This window comes from Emydura macquarii, unplaced genomic scaffold (assembly GCF_026122565.2).
Source record: "Emydura macquarii macquarii isolate MOO-44397 ecotype Brisbane River unplaced genomic scaffold, CSIRO-AGI_Emac_v2 contig_691, whole genome shotgun sequence".
Lineage (NCBI taxonomy): Eukaryota > Metazoa > Chordata > Testudines > Chelidae > Emydura > Emydura macquarii.
This window is the reverse complement of record NW_027130828.1, coordinates 4,836,203-4,853,857: the sequence shown is the minus strand read 5'-3', so window position 1 is coordinate 4,853,857 and position 17,655 is coordinate 4,836,203. Positions and strand designations below refer to the sequence as shown.

At 41.9% G+C, this 17,655-nt stretch overlaps 1 protein-coding gene across 1 annotated transcript in view; it reads right to left on the bottom strand.

The window, feature by feature from the left end:
* Positions 1–3,275: 3,275 nt before the first annotated feature.
* Positions 3,276–17,655, bottom strand: part of TRAF1 (TNF receptor associated factor 1) — a 30,544-nt gene continuing 16,164 nt past the window's right edge. Inside the window, exons 6-11 of the mRNA XM_067541795.1 lie at positions 12,964–13,035; positions 11,687–11,752; positions 10,470–10,916; positions 9,753–9,930; positions 8,325–8,473; positions 3,276–6,743 (exon numbers count right to left, since the gene is read on the bottom strand). Of these exons, the coding sequence (XP_067397896.1) occupies positions 6,525–6,743; positions 8,325–8,473; positions 9,753–9,930; positions 10,470–10,916; positions 11,687–11,752; positions 12,964–13,035 (1,131 nt within the window). The 3' untranslated portion in view covers positions 3,276–6,524. The remainder of the gene's footprint in view (positions 6,744–8,324; positions 8,474–9,752; positions 9,931–10,469; positions 10,917–11,686; positions 11,753–12,963; positions 13,036–17,655) is intronic.

The following is a 17,655-nucleotide window of genomic DNA, read 5'->3' as shown; positions in this document are numbered from 1 at the left end:
TGAGGGCGGGCCTGACCTGCAATGTAATGAACCCTGGTTTATTACGTTCTTGCAAAAGTTGCCGAGTACCCGAGTGGGCCCACAAGCATGGGAGGACGCTGAAGTCTCTTGCGATTTTTAAATTCAGGCTGCATACAAGGCATGCTGTAGAGGCCACGTTTCTACGGGCCATTATTTGCCAGCCATTAAAAAGCCACAGATCAGTGCTGAGATGTTAAACAATAAATACTTGCTGACTTAATACACAGGAAAAGCTAAGAGCGCTCCCTCATTTGAAAGCTGTAACTAGAAGGAAAATTAGAACTAAAATGCTTTAACAACTATCTTTATCAATTCTTTTTTAATTGATTAAAAACTGAAAAATACTTTGGACATTAATTTAAAACCCCAAAATATACAGCTTGAAAATTAGCCTAAAATAAATATGGAGTTTATTGCGAGAAAAACAAACACCAAACCCCAGAAGCCTTATATATCCTGTTTGTGTATTGCTTAGGTCTGACAATTTATGACATATTAAAAGTTAATCAGCACCTCAAGAATGAAACTGGCAGGAACTTCATTTAGTTAGAAGTAATTCCATTTTTTAATGTCCTCTCAGGTTTTTCACGGTCTTCTAGGAGTGCACATTACTGTATGCCTCCCTCCCACGCTGCAGTGACGAATGACATTGTTTCTGTCATTATGATCAGAAGTGGAAATATTTAATTGATTTGATTCCTTGGGGTAGGCTGTCTGGCTCTGTGCTGTGACGCTGTTGAAGTATACATGTGGCGTTTTGGGGGAAAACAGATCAGCGTGCGTGAGTTGACCACCAAGAAATGCCAGACATGTCGTCGTCCCCCCACCCCCAGCAGAAGGAAGGGTTAGGTCAGGAATGAGTGGCAAGTTTCACATCACCTGAGACAGGCCAGCTTACACTCTGACCCCCAACGCTCCCTTTGGGGCTCATCCCAACCTCTCCCTACAAAAGCGTGCAGAGCGCTACGGCTGAGTACCAGCCATATGGGCTCCCAAGCCTTGCCTATACCCCTCTCTGCATCCATTTTGTGGGACCTCCACCCCCGCAGCGGGGAGGGGTCAGGGTGAGAGGCAGCCGGATTTGCGTCTACAAGCAGGTTCCTTTGTCTAGTCTCATTTACACACTGAAATCCCTGGGGTTGCTTTGGTGTGATTTCGGAGTCCCAGAATACCATATCCCACTCTCCAGAGTATTTGTTCAGCTAGGTTTAGATGTCCCCCGCTCTTGCCATTTTCTCTGTTTCTGTTTGAGTTAGGCTCCTATCTGAGGTAATCCTAGGCCGCTGCCATTAACGGACCACTCACCGTTTCAATGACTTGGAAAATCAATATGATTTCTAGTAATAAAATGATAAGCGGAAAAGGCACAGAAATTCCAAGCAGTCATTCATTCTCTACCCTTTAAAGTCTGTTTTGCCACATGCACACACACAGGTCACCTTGCTATTTCTTTTTACAATGATGGCTGCACAGGGGAAATTTTTAAAGAGTAAAGTTAAAAAATAAAAAATACAGCACAAAGGCAGCAAATCCTTCCTGAGAAATAAATACCAACTCTACAGAAAAGCAGCGAGAGCAGCTAATTAAAAAGCCCTGGTGGAGAAGTAGATCCCTAATCAGTGAGGGCGAAGGAAGGCTTACCCAGGTATGGAGCAACTTCAACTCCCATGGCAACCAAGCAGAGCTCTGCCATTATCTTCCTCTGCATTAATTCCTGTAGGATGAACAGCTTCCTCCTCCCCTTCTGCTCCCATCACCCGTTCAGGCTGCAGCAGTAGCAAGGAGGTTCTTAAAATATCCTGGCAAAGCCAAAGCCTGCAGTCCTCCCTCAGGCAGATCTCCCACCGGGCCAGATTCTCCTCTTAGTTCCACCAGGGCAGCCATATTGACGGGGGGAGGGGAATTCCTCGGATTCATGAGAATGCAGCACTTTTGGGGTGGGGAGGGGTGTTTGCCTGAGGAATGATCTGTGGGCCCCTTGCTCCCCTATGTGTCTGAGGCTCTCAATCTGGACAGGAGGGGAGACAGTCATTCGCACAGCATGCTTTCCCCCTTCCCTCAATGGACGCCTCTCTCCAGGGTGCTGGCTCCTTAGAGTTGGAGGGGGTAGTACAGCTAGCTGGGATCCACTGGGTTGTCCCCCTTAACCTGCCGAGGGGAACATGTGGAAGCCCATACACAGTCTGTCCTGGCTGACGCTAGTTCCCCTCACACTGCTGCTTTGAGGAGTTTCCAGAGCAGACAGACCATGGCAGCCTGGTTCCTTCAGAGGCCAGGCAGCAGAGCAGGGGGCATGATCTTATGCTCCTTCTTCAGGTGAAACTGCCATGGGAGTTAATGGCTGAAGTGAAGGATTAGCCCATAAGCAGAAAAAGACACTGATGCAGTTTGGCCAGATGCAGAGTAAGGAATTAAAACCAGAGCAGGATTTGGAAATATATGTCCAAGACACACACCACGGGGCAGACAAAACCAGGGTCTGAAGGCTGAGACTTCCTATGACTCACAAACTACAAAATCACCCCATCACCTACCGTATACATATATATATATATTTGGGGGACTCTGAATGAATGGTAGGTCTTGAACTGCTCTGAAATTGCTAGGAATTGAATTTCACACCATAGTCTCAGATTTAACGCATAACCTTGATGGGGTCTCCCTACAAGTAAAATGGAGACAGAAGCAACATATGATCCTTTGTGGCTTTCCTAGAATTGTATTAGTTTAGAAAAACATAAAACATTTCTAATATTTAAAATTATCCAATAGCCCAGCAAACATAAATGCTACAAGTCGGATGATACCTCCCTGCCCCCCAACATCAATATCCACTGGAGAGGAAAAGATGGTCCTGTTGTTAAGATACTGGAATGGGACATTGGAGATCTGCTGGGGTTCAATTCTTAACTCTGCCACTGACTTCCTGTGTGACTTTGGACAAGTCACTTCATCTCTTTGTGCCTCAATTCCCCAACTGCAAAATGAGGAGAAAAGCACTTCCTTTCCCCCCACTGACTGAGAGTCAGGTTCATTTAGATTTTAAGATCTTCAGGACAGAGCTCATCTGTTCCATGTCTGTGCTGTGCTGAGCATAATGAAGTCTTGCTCTGGGTGGGGCCATTTGGTGCTACTGCCATACAAATAAATAATGACGAGTGTCAAGCCATGTCTGTAAACAAACTGCTATAATGATAGCTGTACATCAGTTGTCCCCTACCCCCATTTTTTTAAACCAATCCACAATTTTGAGAGATTATTTAGCTTTATTTAGAAAATAAATAAACAGCAAGAAAATATGGAAGGCTGATGTAAAAAAGTGAACTTGCTAAAATTACAAAGATAATTACACAGAGCAATTTTTTTAACATACTTCATAGTGGTCATATGAACTGACATTACAGGAAAAATACTTTTCTGCCCCTAAAAGAATATTTTTAACATGCTTGCAAAATATTAAGATGAGAGAGAGAGAGAGAGAGAGAGAGAGAGAAAGAAAACACTCTCAGCCCCTTCCTAAGCAAGCTTAGACGGACAGTTATTTGTCTGTAGTTTTTGGAAATTTGATATTTCATTACAACTAATTACTGAAAAAGGCATTGTTGAGATGAAAACAAGAGATTGAAAAAATCCATTCCTGGGTCAGCAAAAACACTTTAGATTATTAACAGTAAAATGACTTTTCACCATGTCTGCTGCATGTCCAGCTAGGGTTTGCATTTCACTCAGCTGCACAATAAAAGCAGATCAGCAGTTTCACCTGCTTCTTGTGAATCAGGCAGAGCACTGGAGCATTTGGGCTCCCAGCACTGCATGAGAAAATATTTTGGCTTCAAAAAAGCTTTCACTGATTAAAATGAGTAAAACAATTTAATGAAACCATTTCATTCTCTTGGGCCCTGATCCTACAAGATGATCTATATTCAGGATATATTACGAACTCTGTGCTCATCCCTTGCCCAGACCCACGTTAGGGTGCTGACAGTATCTCTTAAAAATATTTCGATTGTTACACATCTGAATTACCTGATTATCATTCTGTAAGGAGGGAATTTTAAAATCCACTTCTATAAAAAATAAATGGCTCAGATTTTCCTCACAACATTACACAAGTTGTTTTTAATTACAACTCAGAACTTCTTCTGTCACGTTCCAAAGAACTACCAAAAATTCAGCAATAATGGGCAGTATTTTAAAGTCCATACTTTTAATTAATCATGTCACTCAGACTCAGTCCTGTAAATTCCATGTAAAACAGTGTTGCTAGTTTTCTGTGAATGAAACAGGCTATTCCAGAGTGGGTCCAGAATGTGTTTAATCTTATACTTCAAATCCTGAAGTCCTTTAATCTACTGAATACAGATTTCTCTGTGGAACTGATTCACTAGATTAATTGATAAATGCATGACAAATTCCATGCATTCCACGTGCAGAGATGCTATTTACCATGTGTAACTTGTTTTAGAGAAGTGGAGGTTGCAAAGAGATTCCGTAAGAACACTCACTGGAGCTTTTTAAAGGCTATAGTCTGCTGTGCTTTGCCAGTTTGCTTTCTATACTCTATTCAAAGATCTATTGTCACTGCAATCTTACAAGTTACAGCATCAATCCAAAAATAATTCACTGCTCTGTGACCTATTGGAGAATTGCTGTCTCTCTCTTCCTCATCTCCCATGGAATTGTCTTCTCTGTTTTCCCTGGCCACTTGCTACCATGCTAATCATTCTTCTTTATTCATTGATGTTTTGTTCCCTCACTCCGTTCTTCTCAGTGTCCATTTTTCAGTTTGCTCTTAGCAGGGAGTAACTGTAGCTGTGGGATCTGGGAACCCATGACAGGATTTAATCAGTGATTAAAGTGTACTGGGTTCAAAATCCTCTCAGTGCTCCATTGGGGCTGCTCAGCCTACTGGATCCTGTGAGCACTTAAGCACATGAGTAACTTTACTCATATGAGAACGCCCACAAACTTCAAAGGGGCTACTCATGTGTAAAGTTACTCACACACATAAGCATTGGCATAAGTCCCAAGTGCTTAGATACTATAATGATAGGGACTATAGAAAACCCTAAAATAAACAGACTGCAGGACTAGCACAGCTTTGGCTGGAAGTTCAGGGATTCATGCAACAAAAGCAAAAAGAATTGCACTTACTCCACCTAAAATGGCCAGTAAAAAGGGAAAGCAGGTGATGAAGAGGTCATGAGGAGGTCAGAGGAGCAGGGATGGAGAAAGAATGGACCAGAGACAAAGGGGATATCTGTAACTTTCTCTTTGCAATAAGGGGCTGTATTTCAACCCTACACACATTATATAATAGTTTCCAGCCTTCCCAGCTTTACAATTATTTTTATTCGTTCCTTAGCTTTATTTAAAAAAATAACTGCCACGAACTTTTCTAGTGAACATTTCCACTGCAACATTTTAAAAATTACTGTGACCCAGATGAAGGTCCCACCATCAGAGCACATTAAAAATAAAGAAAAAAGACAAAATAAATAAATATCGTGCAATAAAGTCACTTGCCCTGGAGTTTCAGAAAGTGACTGTGCACTGAAAAAACACTAACGCCATTTATCTGCTGCTTGAATGAGCGGATGCTGGGTTCTTGATGCAAGTAGGAATGTGTTGAGGGTCACATTCTCACCTACTAGGTCGAGTCCCTCCCTTTAATAAGAGCAAAGGCGTACTCACACGATGCAATCTAATGATTCATATGACACAATAAAACCTGGCTGAATCCAGCGATCACACGGCTAATTGAAAGAATATTTATACCATGCATAAAATAAACACCAAAATCATATTATCCAGTGTAAGAATTTCAAGTTATGGACATTCAGCCACAACCCACTGCTTTCAAAGTTATACACCCATTTATGCTAGTTGATGTGTGTGTGTGAGAGAGACTGACTGGAAAATCTGGATCCCAACGCAATGACAGAGAGAATTCAAATCTTTGGAGAGGTTGCAGCATACTCATTTTTCTACAAAGGAGGGCAAAGTTAAGGCTCAGTCTTCACCCTATCCTTCCAGAAACCTGGCAACCACAGCAGCACTACAAGGGAGCTGGGACTATGCTCTCTGCCAAGAATCTGGCCAGACCTTTGGACGCGCGCGCGTGCGTTGGGGAGGGTGGGGGGGGGGGGGGGAGAAGAGGCTTGCTCCCTCTATCAGCCCCACATGTGCACTTGTGCTGGGACTGACTAGAATCTGTCCCTCAGTTCGGAACTTAAGAGTATCGACTGGTTTTTTTTAAACACTATTTTGGTCATTTGCAAACACCACACTCCAGGACATTTGTACTGGTGGCATGAGGCAATGTGCCTAATGCACTACGGAGAAATACAATGGTAGATGTGCAGCTGGTGTAGATAACTTCAGGGGAGCTGCAGGATCCGACTCATTGGTTTTGTGTGGGCATGTTCAAGCTGAAGGCTCTCCCTAGACAGACTCTGAAGGGGTTGCATGGGTGTAACTGGCAAGTACCCTCATTTGAGGGTTTATGAATTTGTTTCTATGATACACTTAAGGAAAAGTGTGTCTTCTTTGACATAGGCATATTTGGGTGACTGTAATTTGGACAAAGGGAGGAACATGGGACAGCCACTTGCAACATTCATATCGCTCACTGGCCTCTGAAATGAAGCAGAAGTCAGGTCTGGACGAAAAGCATCAATTACATGCTCTCTGTTGTTTTGGTCAAGCATCATAAATGTGACCTGAAAAATAATTGAGGGAATAAAGGAACAATGATGATTTATTGCATTTCGAAACAAAACAAACAAAAATTAAAGACACAAAAGCATTTGGACCTGTGCATTTTGACAAGTGCAAACGTGCTGCAAAAACAGCTGGTTGCTCTATCGAAAACTACACGCAAACTAAAATGAATGTTTCCCAGCCTGCAAGGTCAGCTAATGAGAAAAAGGGAGATTATAATGGCTCCCAGATCAAATGTTTAAAACTATACCACTTGTAAAATAAAATGAAGTAAAAAATTCTGTCTGGGTGGAGAATTACACAGTGCAAAGATTTTCTCTCTCTCCACTGGCCTGACAATTTAAACAACAAACCATGAGTTTTATTAAGACTGTTAAACTGATTCTATTATTGTAATTTGGAATTGAACTAGACAGTTCAACTTGCTGTGTGCAATGCAGGAGGGATGAACAAAGTTAATATCAGTCTAGAATTTCCCCTGCTCATTATTACTTTTCTTAACATACTGTCATTTAGCTTGAAATACAAAATATAAAACCACCTTTTAAGGGTGATATGAGTTATGAACTTCGATTCATTATTCTCTTTGATTGGTTGGTGCTATGGCTATTTATATGAAGGGCGTGCCGAACCATCGCTACATCAGAATCAGTGTTAAAATCAATGTTAAAACAGGGATCAGAACCTCATTACACTTTTTAAGAACAATGAGAGTCCTGTAGCACCTTAAAGACTAACACATTTCTGCGGGCATAAGCTTTTGTGGGCTGCAACGCACTTCGCCGTGCATCTGACAAAGTGGGTTGCAGCCCATGAAAGCTTATGCCCACAGAAATGTGTTAGTCTTTAAGGTGCTACTGGACTCTCGTTGTTTTTGCTGTATACAGACTAACACGGCTACCCCTCTAGAACATTAAACTTTTTCTCTCTTTCCTTTATTGTCGTTGCTGATTATCAAGCTACATGTGCAACTGGGGAAAATAAAATACAAAGTAGGTAAGCGACTTGTCCAAAATCACCCAAGGGAGTCTATGGCACAGATGGAAACAGAACACAGATTTCCTGACTCCAACTCCTGTGCTTTAGCCACTAGGCCACACTTCCTTTCTAAATTCTGTACTATCTAGGAATTTGGAGTTATAGAAATAATAATGATAAGCTTTGGCTTAACCACAGACAGAGCTTTAGATATAATAAAACCAGAGTTTCAAGATATATTTGAGATTCTGCATTCTTGCAAATGTTACAGAGCAGAAGCATGACATCTAAATAGGAGCAAATCCCTCTGTGCACCATCCCACCCAGTTTAAAGCTGAATTCTGCTCCTGGATTAGACCATGGCTTTTAGTGATGGGAGAGGGGGATGGAGCAATGCTCCAGCTCCCATTGAACTCAGTGGAAAGACTTTGAGTGACTTCTGTGGGAGCTGCACTGGGCGTATAATACAGGATCAGGTGTGAAAGCTGCTTTACCCTTATGTTCTATGCAGCAGAAAAAGAGCTGTGATACCTCCCAGCACAAAAACTGGTAAGAAGAAAAGCATCTCAGCATTATGAACAAGAGAAGTGTGTTCTTTTTACCTTGTGTCTGAAGGGCCATGGAAGCAGAGCATCATATTCCCCTTTCATGACAACAAAGAACAGAGAGACATGTGTTCCCTTCCCTGTCCCATCGCCATTCAGATAAATCCTCAGACAGACTTTGTAGCCATATTTCGCAGTGTAGAAAGCTGAAAATTAGAACTTGTGGTTAGACAGGCCACAGCCTACCAACTATCTCTGCAAAAATCTGTATTCCTAGCAGCTCTCACGCAGGGAAAAGGGTTAAAATGCAACAGGTGATCTGAGACCAGGGTGATAAGCATGGCAGATTAGCTACAATATCCTGTAGCTTTCCAGCTGCAAGCATTGGAGGCCCGTGGGGAAAGCCCTTTTAATGACTTCTACTTTGGTGAAGCAGATCTGTAATTACTCACAAGAGCATGTTTCATCTAATCACTTCACTTCCCAGACAGAATGATTGCAGTAGCCACTCAAGGCATTTTCAGACTGACATCAAATGACCTTACTAGGGACGAAACAATGTAGATCCAGCAGATGTCACTGTAACTAGCAGCAGTCAGAGGGCAAATATACTGAAATGAAAGCCCTGTACAACAAACGGTGCAGCAACACAAGTTGTGGGCAACAACAGGCTGTACAGAATATGTTTCACAACCACTTTGCAGATACTTTATTTAAGGACATCAGATCCTGCACTGTCCGTATTATTTTTACCCTTTTATTTTCTTAACTAAATACTTCTAGACCAAGTTCTTCAGCCGGGCTAGAGTGTGGCCTTCCCTGTTTGCAGGTTCAAATAGAGCCCACAAAATTCCAGCCACATTTCTTTTGCTGGCACAAATATCAGCATTTGTATCAGTAAGTAACTGACTTGTGGTTGTAATTCAAGCTGGTTCCTGCCCCACTGCTATTATTTGTGCCCAGGATGTAACAGCAATTTTTTGCAGAGGGATTTAAAAAAAATAAATAAATCCAATTTCTACATATGCACTGTTATGATTAACAGAAGAAAATGTGAGTGCAGACGCAGTTGTGTGTGTACACTAGAGGAGGTCAGCATACAGGCATTAGGTTTAGCTAGGTCAGATCAGTGAGCCTAAGCTGAAGTAGCCTCTGAAGAGTGGCTGGATGTCCTTGTTCCACCCAACCACCCATGTTGCACATCTCCCAGCATCAAACATGGCTACTTGGGTTAGGGACTTGGCACTGTGTTTTTGCCTTTGGGCACTCTCTTCCCTTACAATCCTGAGGGAGGGAGGATCAAACTGTATCTACAGAACACTGTCAGAACTAGTGTGCCCTTTTATAAATAGCATCTTAGTTCTGGGCACTATTTTAAAGAACCCCTGGTCAAAAGAGTCGATAGGATCATCACTCTTGAGATTTCAGCTGGGTTTTCAAAAGGGTTGGGATTTTACTAGCGTGTGTACTCTTGAGTTTTTTTACCTGGGGAATACAAACTGACTGCTCTTCCAGTCACAGAGTCATGGTACTTTCTGCTGACATCTGTAATTTTCCATAAAAAGACTCCATCATAGGAAGCTTGTTCAAAAGACTGGAGGCTCTTATGGAGTTTGCTCAAACTTGCATCTTTCTGCGTCAGACATCGGTGCAGCTCTGTAATCTGAAAAAAATAAGTCTTGTTCAAATGCACTCTTTATCTCAACAGGACCTTCTGCTACAGAGGCAGTTCAATAATCCAAGGACTCTCACCTGTGCCTTCACACTATGGAGAGTCCCCTCTTTGCATGTATGTGGGGAGGAGGGTGTTATTTTTTAAATCCAGGTACTAATTATTACAGAAGGCAAAAACACTTTGATAGGCCATTTTTTAAAATGTACACTATTGGCTTAAGAGGATCGTACTGTATTGATTCAAGGTGTCTCACTCTCTCATGACCTGATCCGAGAAGAGCTGAGAACCCATAATTCCCCATAACTTTTAGGTGCCTAAACATGGGTTTAGAGATCTAACTTTAGGGACCCCAGGTTTGGAAACTTGACTGAAGCTAGAGAGAGAGTTTTGGAGATAGGATTAGAACTGAAGAGTTCCTGGCTCCCACTCCTGTGTTCAGACCATGCCCACCTCCCCTTCCTGATTTTCACACATATATATTAACTATGCAAGCTGTACACAGACACATGGTCATAACAAATGTTTACCTTCATTTCCAGGCTTTGTATCACATCTTGATCAAGTCCACTCTGCCTCCGAAAGGCTGCGATCTCTAGGCTAGAGGTCTCCACCTCTTTGTTGAGCACAGCCACAATATTCTCAAACACGTGCAACTTGTTTTCCAGTTCAGAAATCACGTTCTCTCTTACAAGCCTTTGCAGAATTGACTCTTCCTCACAAACAGATGAGCCAGGAAAACAGTCCACTTCCAGATCTCCACTGACTTCCAGAGCCCCTTGAATCTGAAGATCGGAGACTTTTCTTTCCAAACCCTTCACTTTAGATTCTGCTGTGGCTAAGTGTGGAATGATGCCGTTTGCAGTTCTACCGCCAGGGCACAAACTGGCCCTCAGTTGCTTTATATGCTGCAGCAGCAGCAGCAAGTGAGTCCCCACTGCAGTCTTTTCATGCTCTTTTGTCTTCTCTTTGCTTCCCTATTGGGTGGAGAAGACACTGTCATTGCAACTACAGTAACTGCCTTGGACCAAAATCCTCATTTAGCCTTTATTCAAGCAAAACCCCCATCAACTTCATGGGAGATAAACATGAGTAAGGCCTTCAGGATACGGGCCTGACTGCATAGCACCAGACTTCAAAAGAGACATGGATAAAGAGCAACAGGCTGCCTAGCTCATAGGCAGTGTAGTGTGTATGACATTTACATATGCTACATTAACAAGAAATCCCGCCATTTAACAAGGTGCCATGCAAATAAACAGCCCGATTCTCAAATCGATCAATATTTACCACTCGCACTGCACACAAAATACACGAGACATATCTATTTACAAGGCAATGAGAGCACACTAAGCGCCAAAGCAGATTTTAGAAGCCAGTTAATGCTGTGGGGGAATACAGTTACCTAGCAGAGACTATTTGATACATGACAGGATATCAAACCCGATATAGCTATAGAATTCTAATTATTATGGAACCATCCAATTTAATCTGAGCGGAACCTGCACTGCAGGGGGAAAAGTGTTCCAAGCTGAATTTCACTCCTGTGAATTGTGACAGCCAAAAGCCAGTTCCAAGCTCTTCCCTCCTTTTCTGCCAAAAGAAGTTAAATTTGACCCCTTTATAAAAAAACCCAAAAATTAAATGAAGCAATCCTTGGTTTATTGACTTGGCTGGTTCATGCCAACAGCTGGACTGTAGAGACTGTACATTACTGGAGAATAGGAGCAGGCAACGTTTTACTCACCCTAAACGAACAGCCAATCTCAGAAAACCGACAAGCGTCCTTGCTGTTCAATGGTGTCGAATGGTTCTGTTAAAAACAACAGCCACAAAATAACAAAGAACCAATTTCAAGGGTTTCATTATTTACCTACAATCCACTGGGCCAGAACCTCAGCTGGCATAAATCAGGGTAGTTCCAATAAAGTTTATGGAGCAACCCCACTGAGGGTCCGGCCCCACACTGTATAGCAAAAATAAAGGTAATTCATTTAGACACTGTGGGACCAATCAACAGGCTTGAACTAATGGACAAGTGAACATGTCATTCACTGCCACGTGTGAGACCTCGGGTCGATTTCCAGTCACCAGTGTCCTGCAATTTGAGTAGGTGGGATTGAGACTACAGCCAAGGTCAAATCTGGCCCGCGCTGTCAGTAATTATATTCTATTGTGGATGCCTGTAACAATGGCCTGCCCTGAAAGCTCTGTAATGCTTCTTCCTAAGCAGTGCTGTTTTTTATACCATTGTGAAGGACCATTTTCTGCAGCACCCAAACCTAGGAAACCCCCTAACACATGGGGCAAGAGGGATGGTGGTGGATTGTCCCCAAGACAGACTTGCATGCAACCAAGTGCCTGTCCAAGCCCTACACACTACACTAAAAACACAACAAGGATAAGTATCATTAATACAAATACAAAAAGACTCCCAGGCCAGTCTCAGTATAACACAGACCCTAAAATAACAGAATATAATAAAACCACAATCATCAGCAGGTGACAACTCTTATATAACATGCCCCCATATTAAAGAAGCCCACCATAAAGAATTAAGGCCCCATTCCCAGTAACTCCAAATCCTTCACTCCGTTCTTCCAAGAGAAGCGCAGAGAAGAGGTGTGCCTTACAACAGGCTCTAACGGGTGACCCATCCGATCCTTTATCACCCCAAGGGGTCTGAGATTAGAATCCAGCCCTCTCCACACCAAAAGACATGTGTCCTTTTAAAACGTTATTTAGTGTCATCTGTGTTGGAACATGCCTTTGTATTGCTCATCAGGTTTCCCCTGAGCATTTGAAAATGAAGTAAACAAACAACTTCTAAGATTTTAGATGAAATCCTAAATGGGGGAAGGGAGAGAAGGAGCAAATCAGATAATTGATTTTAGGATGTGAAAAACTCCTGGCCACTGTGGCCACACGGAGATGCTGTGACATTCCCTGGATCAGTCAGGTGAAGAGCTGGCAGTTCAAGGAATAGAACAAAAACAATACACTGCCCTTTAACATTTTACCTACCTTTTCCTTTGATGGTCCTTCTGGGTGTGTCCGTTTTTGTTCCTTAGATGAGTTGCCTTCACATGTATGCTTCTGTCATTAAAAAAAGAGGACAATGTGTTGGGTATGATGCTAAAATCAGGACACTTTCTTACCTAGGACTCTGTGCTTCTGATGAAGTGAATCTGTTTAGTTTGTTGTAAGTGATTTGGTCAGAGCACAGTAGAACCTCAGTGTTACGAACACCAGAGTTACAAACTGACTGGTCAACCACACACTCATCTGGAACCAGAAGTATGAGATCAGGCAGCAGCAGAGACCAAAAAAAAAAAAAAAAGCAAATACAGTACAAGTACTGTGTTAAATTTAAAATAATAAAAAAAAAAAAAAAAAAAAAAGGAAAGCAGCATTTTTCTTCTTCATAATGAGGTTTCAAAGCTGTATTAAATCAAAGTTCACTTGTAAACCCTTGAAAGAACAGCCATAACATTTTCTTCAGAGTTATGAACAACCTCCATTCCCAAGGTGTTCGTAATGCTGAGGTTCCACTGTATTGCTTCAAATACTAATATATTTGAATTTTATTAGTTCCCTTAAAAACTTATAGCACTGTAATTTTTTAAAAATATAGTTGTAATGCATTTCTGTTTTTTCTTGTTATATTCTAATGGCCTTCAACCCAGCAATAAAGTTCACTGGTTGTTTGCTATGTGAGGATCTTTTCTGAACAGAACTACTTTCTAAAAGAAAACCAGAAGGGAGGATAACAGCCCTAATTCTATATTATGGGAGAAAGATTTACAAAACATTTCTGTGCATCAGTGTAGAGTTCTCAGGCTTTTCTTTACAGGGAATAATGTTCAGAAACTTGGGACTAAAGAACTAATATTAGTTGCTGATGTCCACTGTATGATGAACAGCAGACCTAGAGATTTCCAAAGCTAAACTACTAAGCCAATTGCTCTTCTTCCTAGCATAGTAGGTATTTTCAGTCAGGGAGCTCCAGATGTGACACCTGTTAAGTGAAAGTACAGAATGTGATGTTTCACATGTGGGGCCCAGCACTTTCAGAAATGACTTACAGATGTTTTATACAGTCTTCCTGAAAACCTCAATACATAGTAGGCAATGCACAGGTCTCATCCAGTTCAAACCTTAATAATTGTACTTATATGCAGTGACATGCAAGTGAACTGTTGACCAGAAAACAAATATACATGAAACCTAAATATAAACTCTCCATGCATTGTCTTCATATAGCTTAGGTATACGTGCAGGTCCGTCTCAGATCTCATTTATTAACATACTGTAGGCAGGAGTCCAAATTTTCTGACATGATGTGCTAATGCAGAATGCATTAGCGCTAACATGAGACTTCCTGACCCTCTTGGCTCGAAAGAGACGGGGAAAATAATCCCTTGCGGCTGGTTCATACTATGGCTGTAATATGTGTATTTTAACATAGCAACTCTCAAGCTTTCAATTCAACCTATTCAGAGGTTTTGCCTTTAATCTTTATAAATGCGTTTGCTCGCCAGTACATTTCCTTTAACAGTCTGGAAAGTTCTTATAATATTGCAGTTCCAGCAATCCACAAAGTATCTTCTCTGCAAAGCGTCATGAGGTCTCTATTTCAGCTCCCCAAAAACACATCTAGAGGTCTTTCCCATTCCTCACAGCACTTTTTGAACATTCTATATCTCTGACATTATTTACAATGTTCCTTTGTTTTATTTTTTATCTTATTCTATTTGTTCAGGACACTATTCTTTTCCTATTTCTTTTTTGATATGGTGGAACCCAAAATCAAATGAACATAGGGTGGACATATAAAAGCTACATACGTAACACAAGTCCGAAACATGCTTAATCAGGATGCTACGAATTATACAGAGGAGGAAGCATTGCGTCTGATAGACTACCCAGACATTTCTATTTGCTCTTAGAGTATTCTGGGTAAATAAAGTTTGGGCAAATAAGCAGAGCTAGCATACCACATAGCTTCAAACTTAGTTAATCGGCTCATATAACCAGTGAAATTACAGTTTTATAAGCACTAAACAACAGGCTTTCAAAAAACAAATGAGCCTGGTTCAAGACATGCTACAGCAAACATGATTTCTCATAGGACTGGTCTGTAGCCAAACCACAAATACTGTCTCCATCATTCCAGTAACAGATAGAGGTGATGGAAATAGCAAGGGATTGGTTACTGTAGATCAGATCATGGGTCTATTATGTCCAGTCGTCTCACCTCATATTCAGGACAATGCCTGATGTTTTGTGGGCAGGTGAAAAAAACCCAGAATGCATTAGTATAATTACACATTGTTGTGACCAGGGTTGGCAGAGCACAAATTTCTCCTTTTAAATCTTCCCTCCATACGTGGCATGCAGCTCATAACCTCAAGCAGGGGCTCTGATGCAGCAGAGCATCCCTCTCTCTCCCCATCCCCTTTTAAACCAGTATCCACTGAGTGTAGAGCTGGTGTCAGGTGCTGTATTGACAGCTCTGGAGAATGAGGCATCCTATTCACAGAACAAGCAAAGCACAGACAGTGGCTGTACAGGTTTCCACAACCTGACCTGCTTATGTACCAGATCCCTGGCCCTGAAGGGACCACCTCTCTCGGGCTGAGAAGGCATTCCAGTCTCCATGGCTCATTCATTCCTTGAGTTCTTTGCTGAAACTGACAAGAGGGTTGTCATTTGGGAAGGTGTTTTTTGTGCTGGGATCTAAGGCCATTCAACTCACTTCACAGAGGCCACCCAGGAGTCAGCAAATGGTAGCAACGTTTGGTTACTTCTGACCTGCATTAGAATAGGCAGAGGAGCTCCTGTTTTATATTCCTTGTTGTCAGTTAGAGCAAAAAACAGATTCCAGCTGCACTGAAATTGTTTTAGTGGAAAATACTCTGGGTTATAACAATAAAAGAAATGCAAACAGCTTCTTCTCATAAATTACATACTTGCAAAATGGAATACGGGAACTACTGATACATGGAAGTCAACATGTCAAGGCCAGTTTCCTTGCCAGGTTGCCAAGATTTCTTAACAAAAAAACATATTAGATAACAGATTAACCAGGACAAGGGAAATGAAAACAATTCTTCACCACAGGGAAAAAGAAACCAAACAATCTATGGAGGTAAATCTACTGTATCACACACATCTGTAGAGAGGAGCCAGGTGAATCAAAACATCATGCTCAGACCTTTCTCTCCAAGCAGCATAGGATTAGTATGCCCATTGCACTTTCAGAAGGTTTAAAGTGGTTAGATGTTTCCATTTTCAGTTATTTGCTCTCTTTTTAAAACAGACACTGACTTTAACACTGGAAGAAAGTGCCTGTTTGACAGCCCAGCCCACCACATCATCTATTCCCCCAGACGGAACCACTAAAAAACGAGCAGCAGTTGTGCAAGCTTCCTACACACCCTTTCCCAGCAAGTGTGCCTCATTTTTGCCGTGGAGAGACCACTTCCACAGAAATGAGAAAGGAGCTGAGTCTCCATAACCTGCTCAGTGCTTGGAAGATTGCAAAGGCGGCGAGCTATTAGTGACAAATGTGACGTGGAAACTTGACCATCATTATTTTTCCCCTCACTATTCTATTGGAGCATTCCACATTGCAACCCTCCCACCATCTCTGTCGAAATGGCCAGCCTTCCCCAGGATGTAATTCCTAGCCTGACAATGATTCGCCTTAAATGATCTGGAGGGTCAACACTTTTCAGTCCTCCATCCCAACCTGGAAGCTGAGTGCTGCTTCTGCAGCGTTCCAAGTCCATAGATCACAGAGCTAGAGATCAGGCCAGGGACCTGAACTGCATTTTGAGAACGTTCATATCAGAACAGTTATTGCAGCTTTAGCGATGATATAGGCATGACATTTCTCCCACATGCTGCTAATGCTTTTGGTTTAGGAGTTTTGTCATGAACTTTTACAATTAAAAAGATGATGACAAGATGCGTAAGCAAAGCTATCTCAGATGATCTGTTTGTATACAACAGCAAATATTTTCCTATCCAAGGGCATGTGCAGGAATTTAAATTCCAGTTTTTTTGGAGGGACACTTTCTGTGCCCCCACCAGGTCCCCAGAAGAGCAGTCCGTTCCCACAGGAACCCAGAAACCAGAGGAGCTCGCATTCTCCCCACCGGGGTGCCGTGGGCTGGAAGAGTTCTGTGTTCCCCTGCTAATTATTGGGGAGCTTGTGGCCCTGCTTGCCCTCGTACCTACCCCTTTACCTCCACCCAATCACACAGTTTCCTCTTACGGCGACACAGTATACTGTATATCAGCTAGCATACTGTCCTTAGGCCACCAGCACAACATACTGTACTGTGGTGCATACACATAAAGGATGGAGTCAAAGCCACTGAGATAATTTTGTAGAATTAAAAAGAATGTAAGAAGTCATTAAAAAAAAACAAAATTAATCAGTTATGGGAATGACATAAGATTGCCCTTTTGTAAGAAATTCTGAGCATGAAGTGAGAAATGCATTTCAATTAGAGTAATAGCAACCTGCATGGTGCTGGCAAAGTAATCAGAGAAGACAAGTGATCAGTTACCACTGAGGCCAGAAAGTTTTGCTTTGTTTTTGTTTTTTAACATGGGCTGACTTTAGACAGATACATCTCCTGGGGAGTGGTGAGCTTTATTCTTCATTTTATATGTACTGCACGGTCCTCAGTTACAACAGTGATA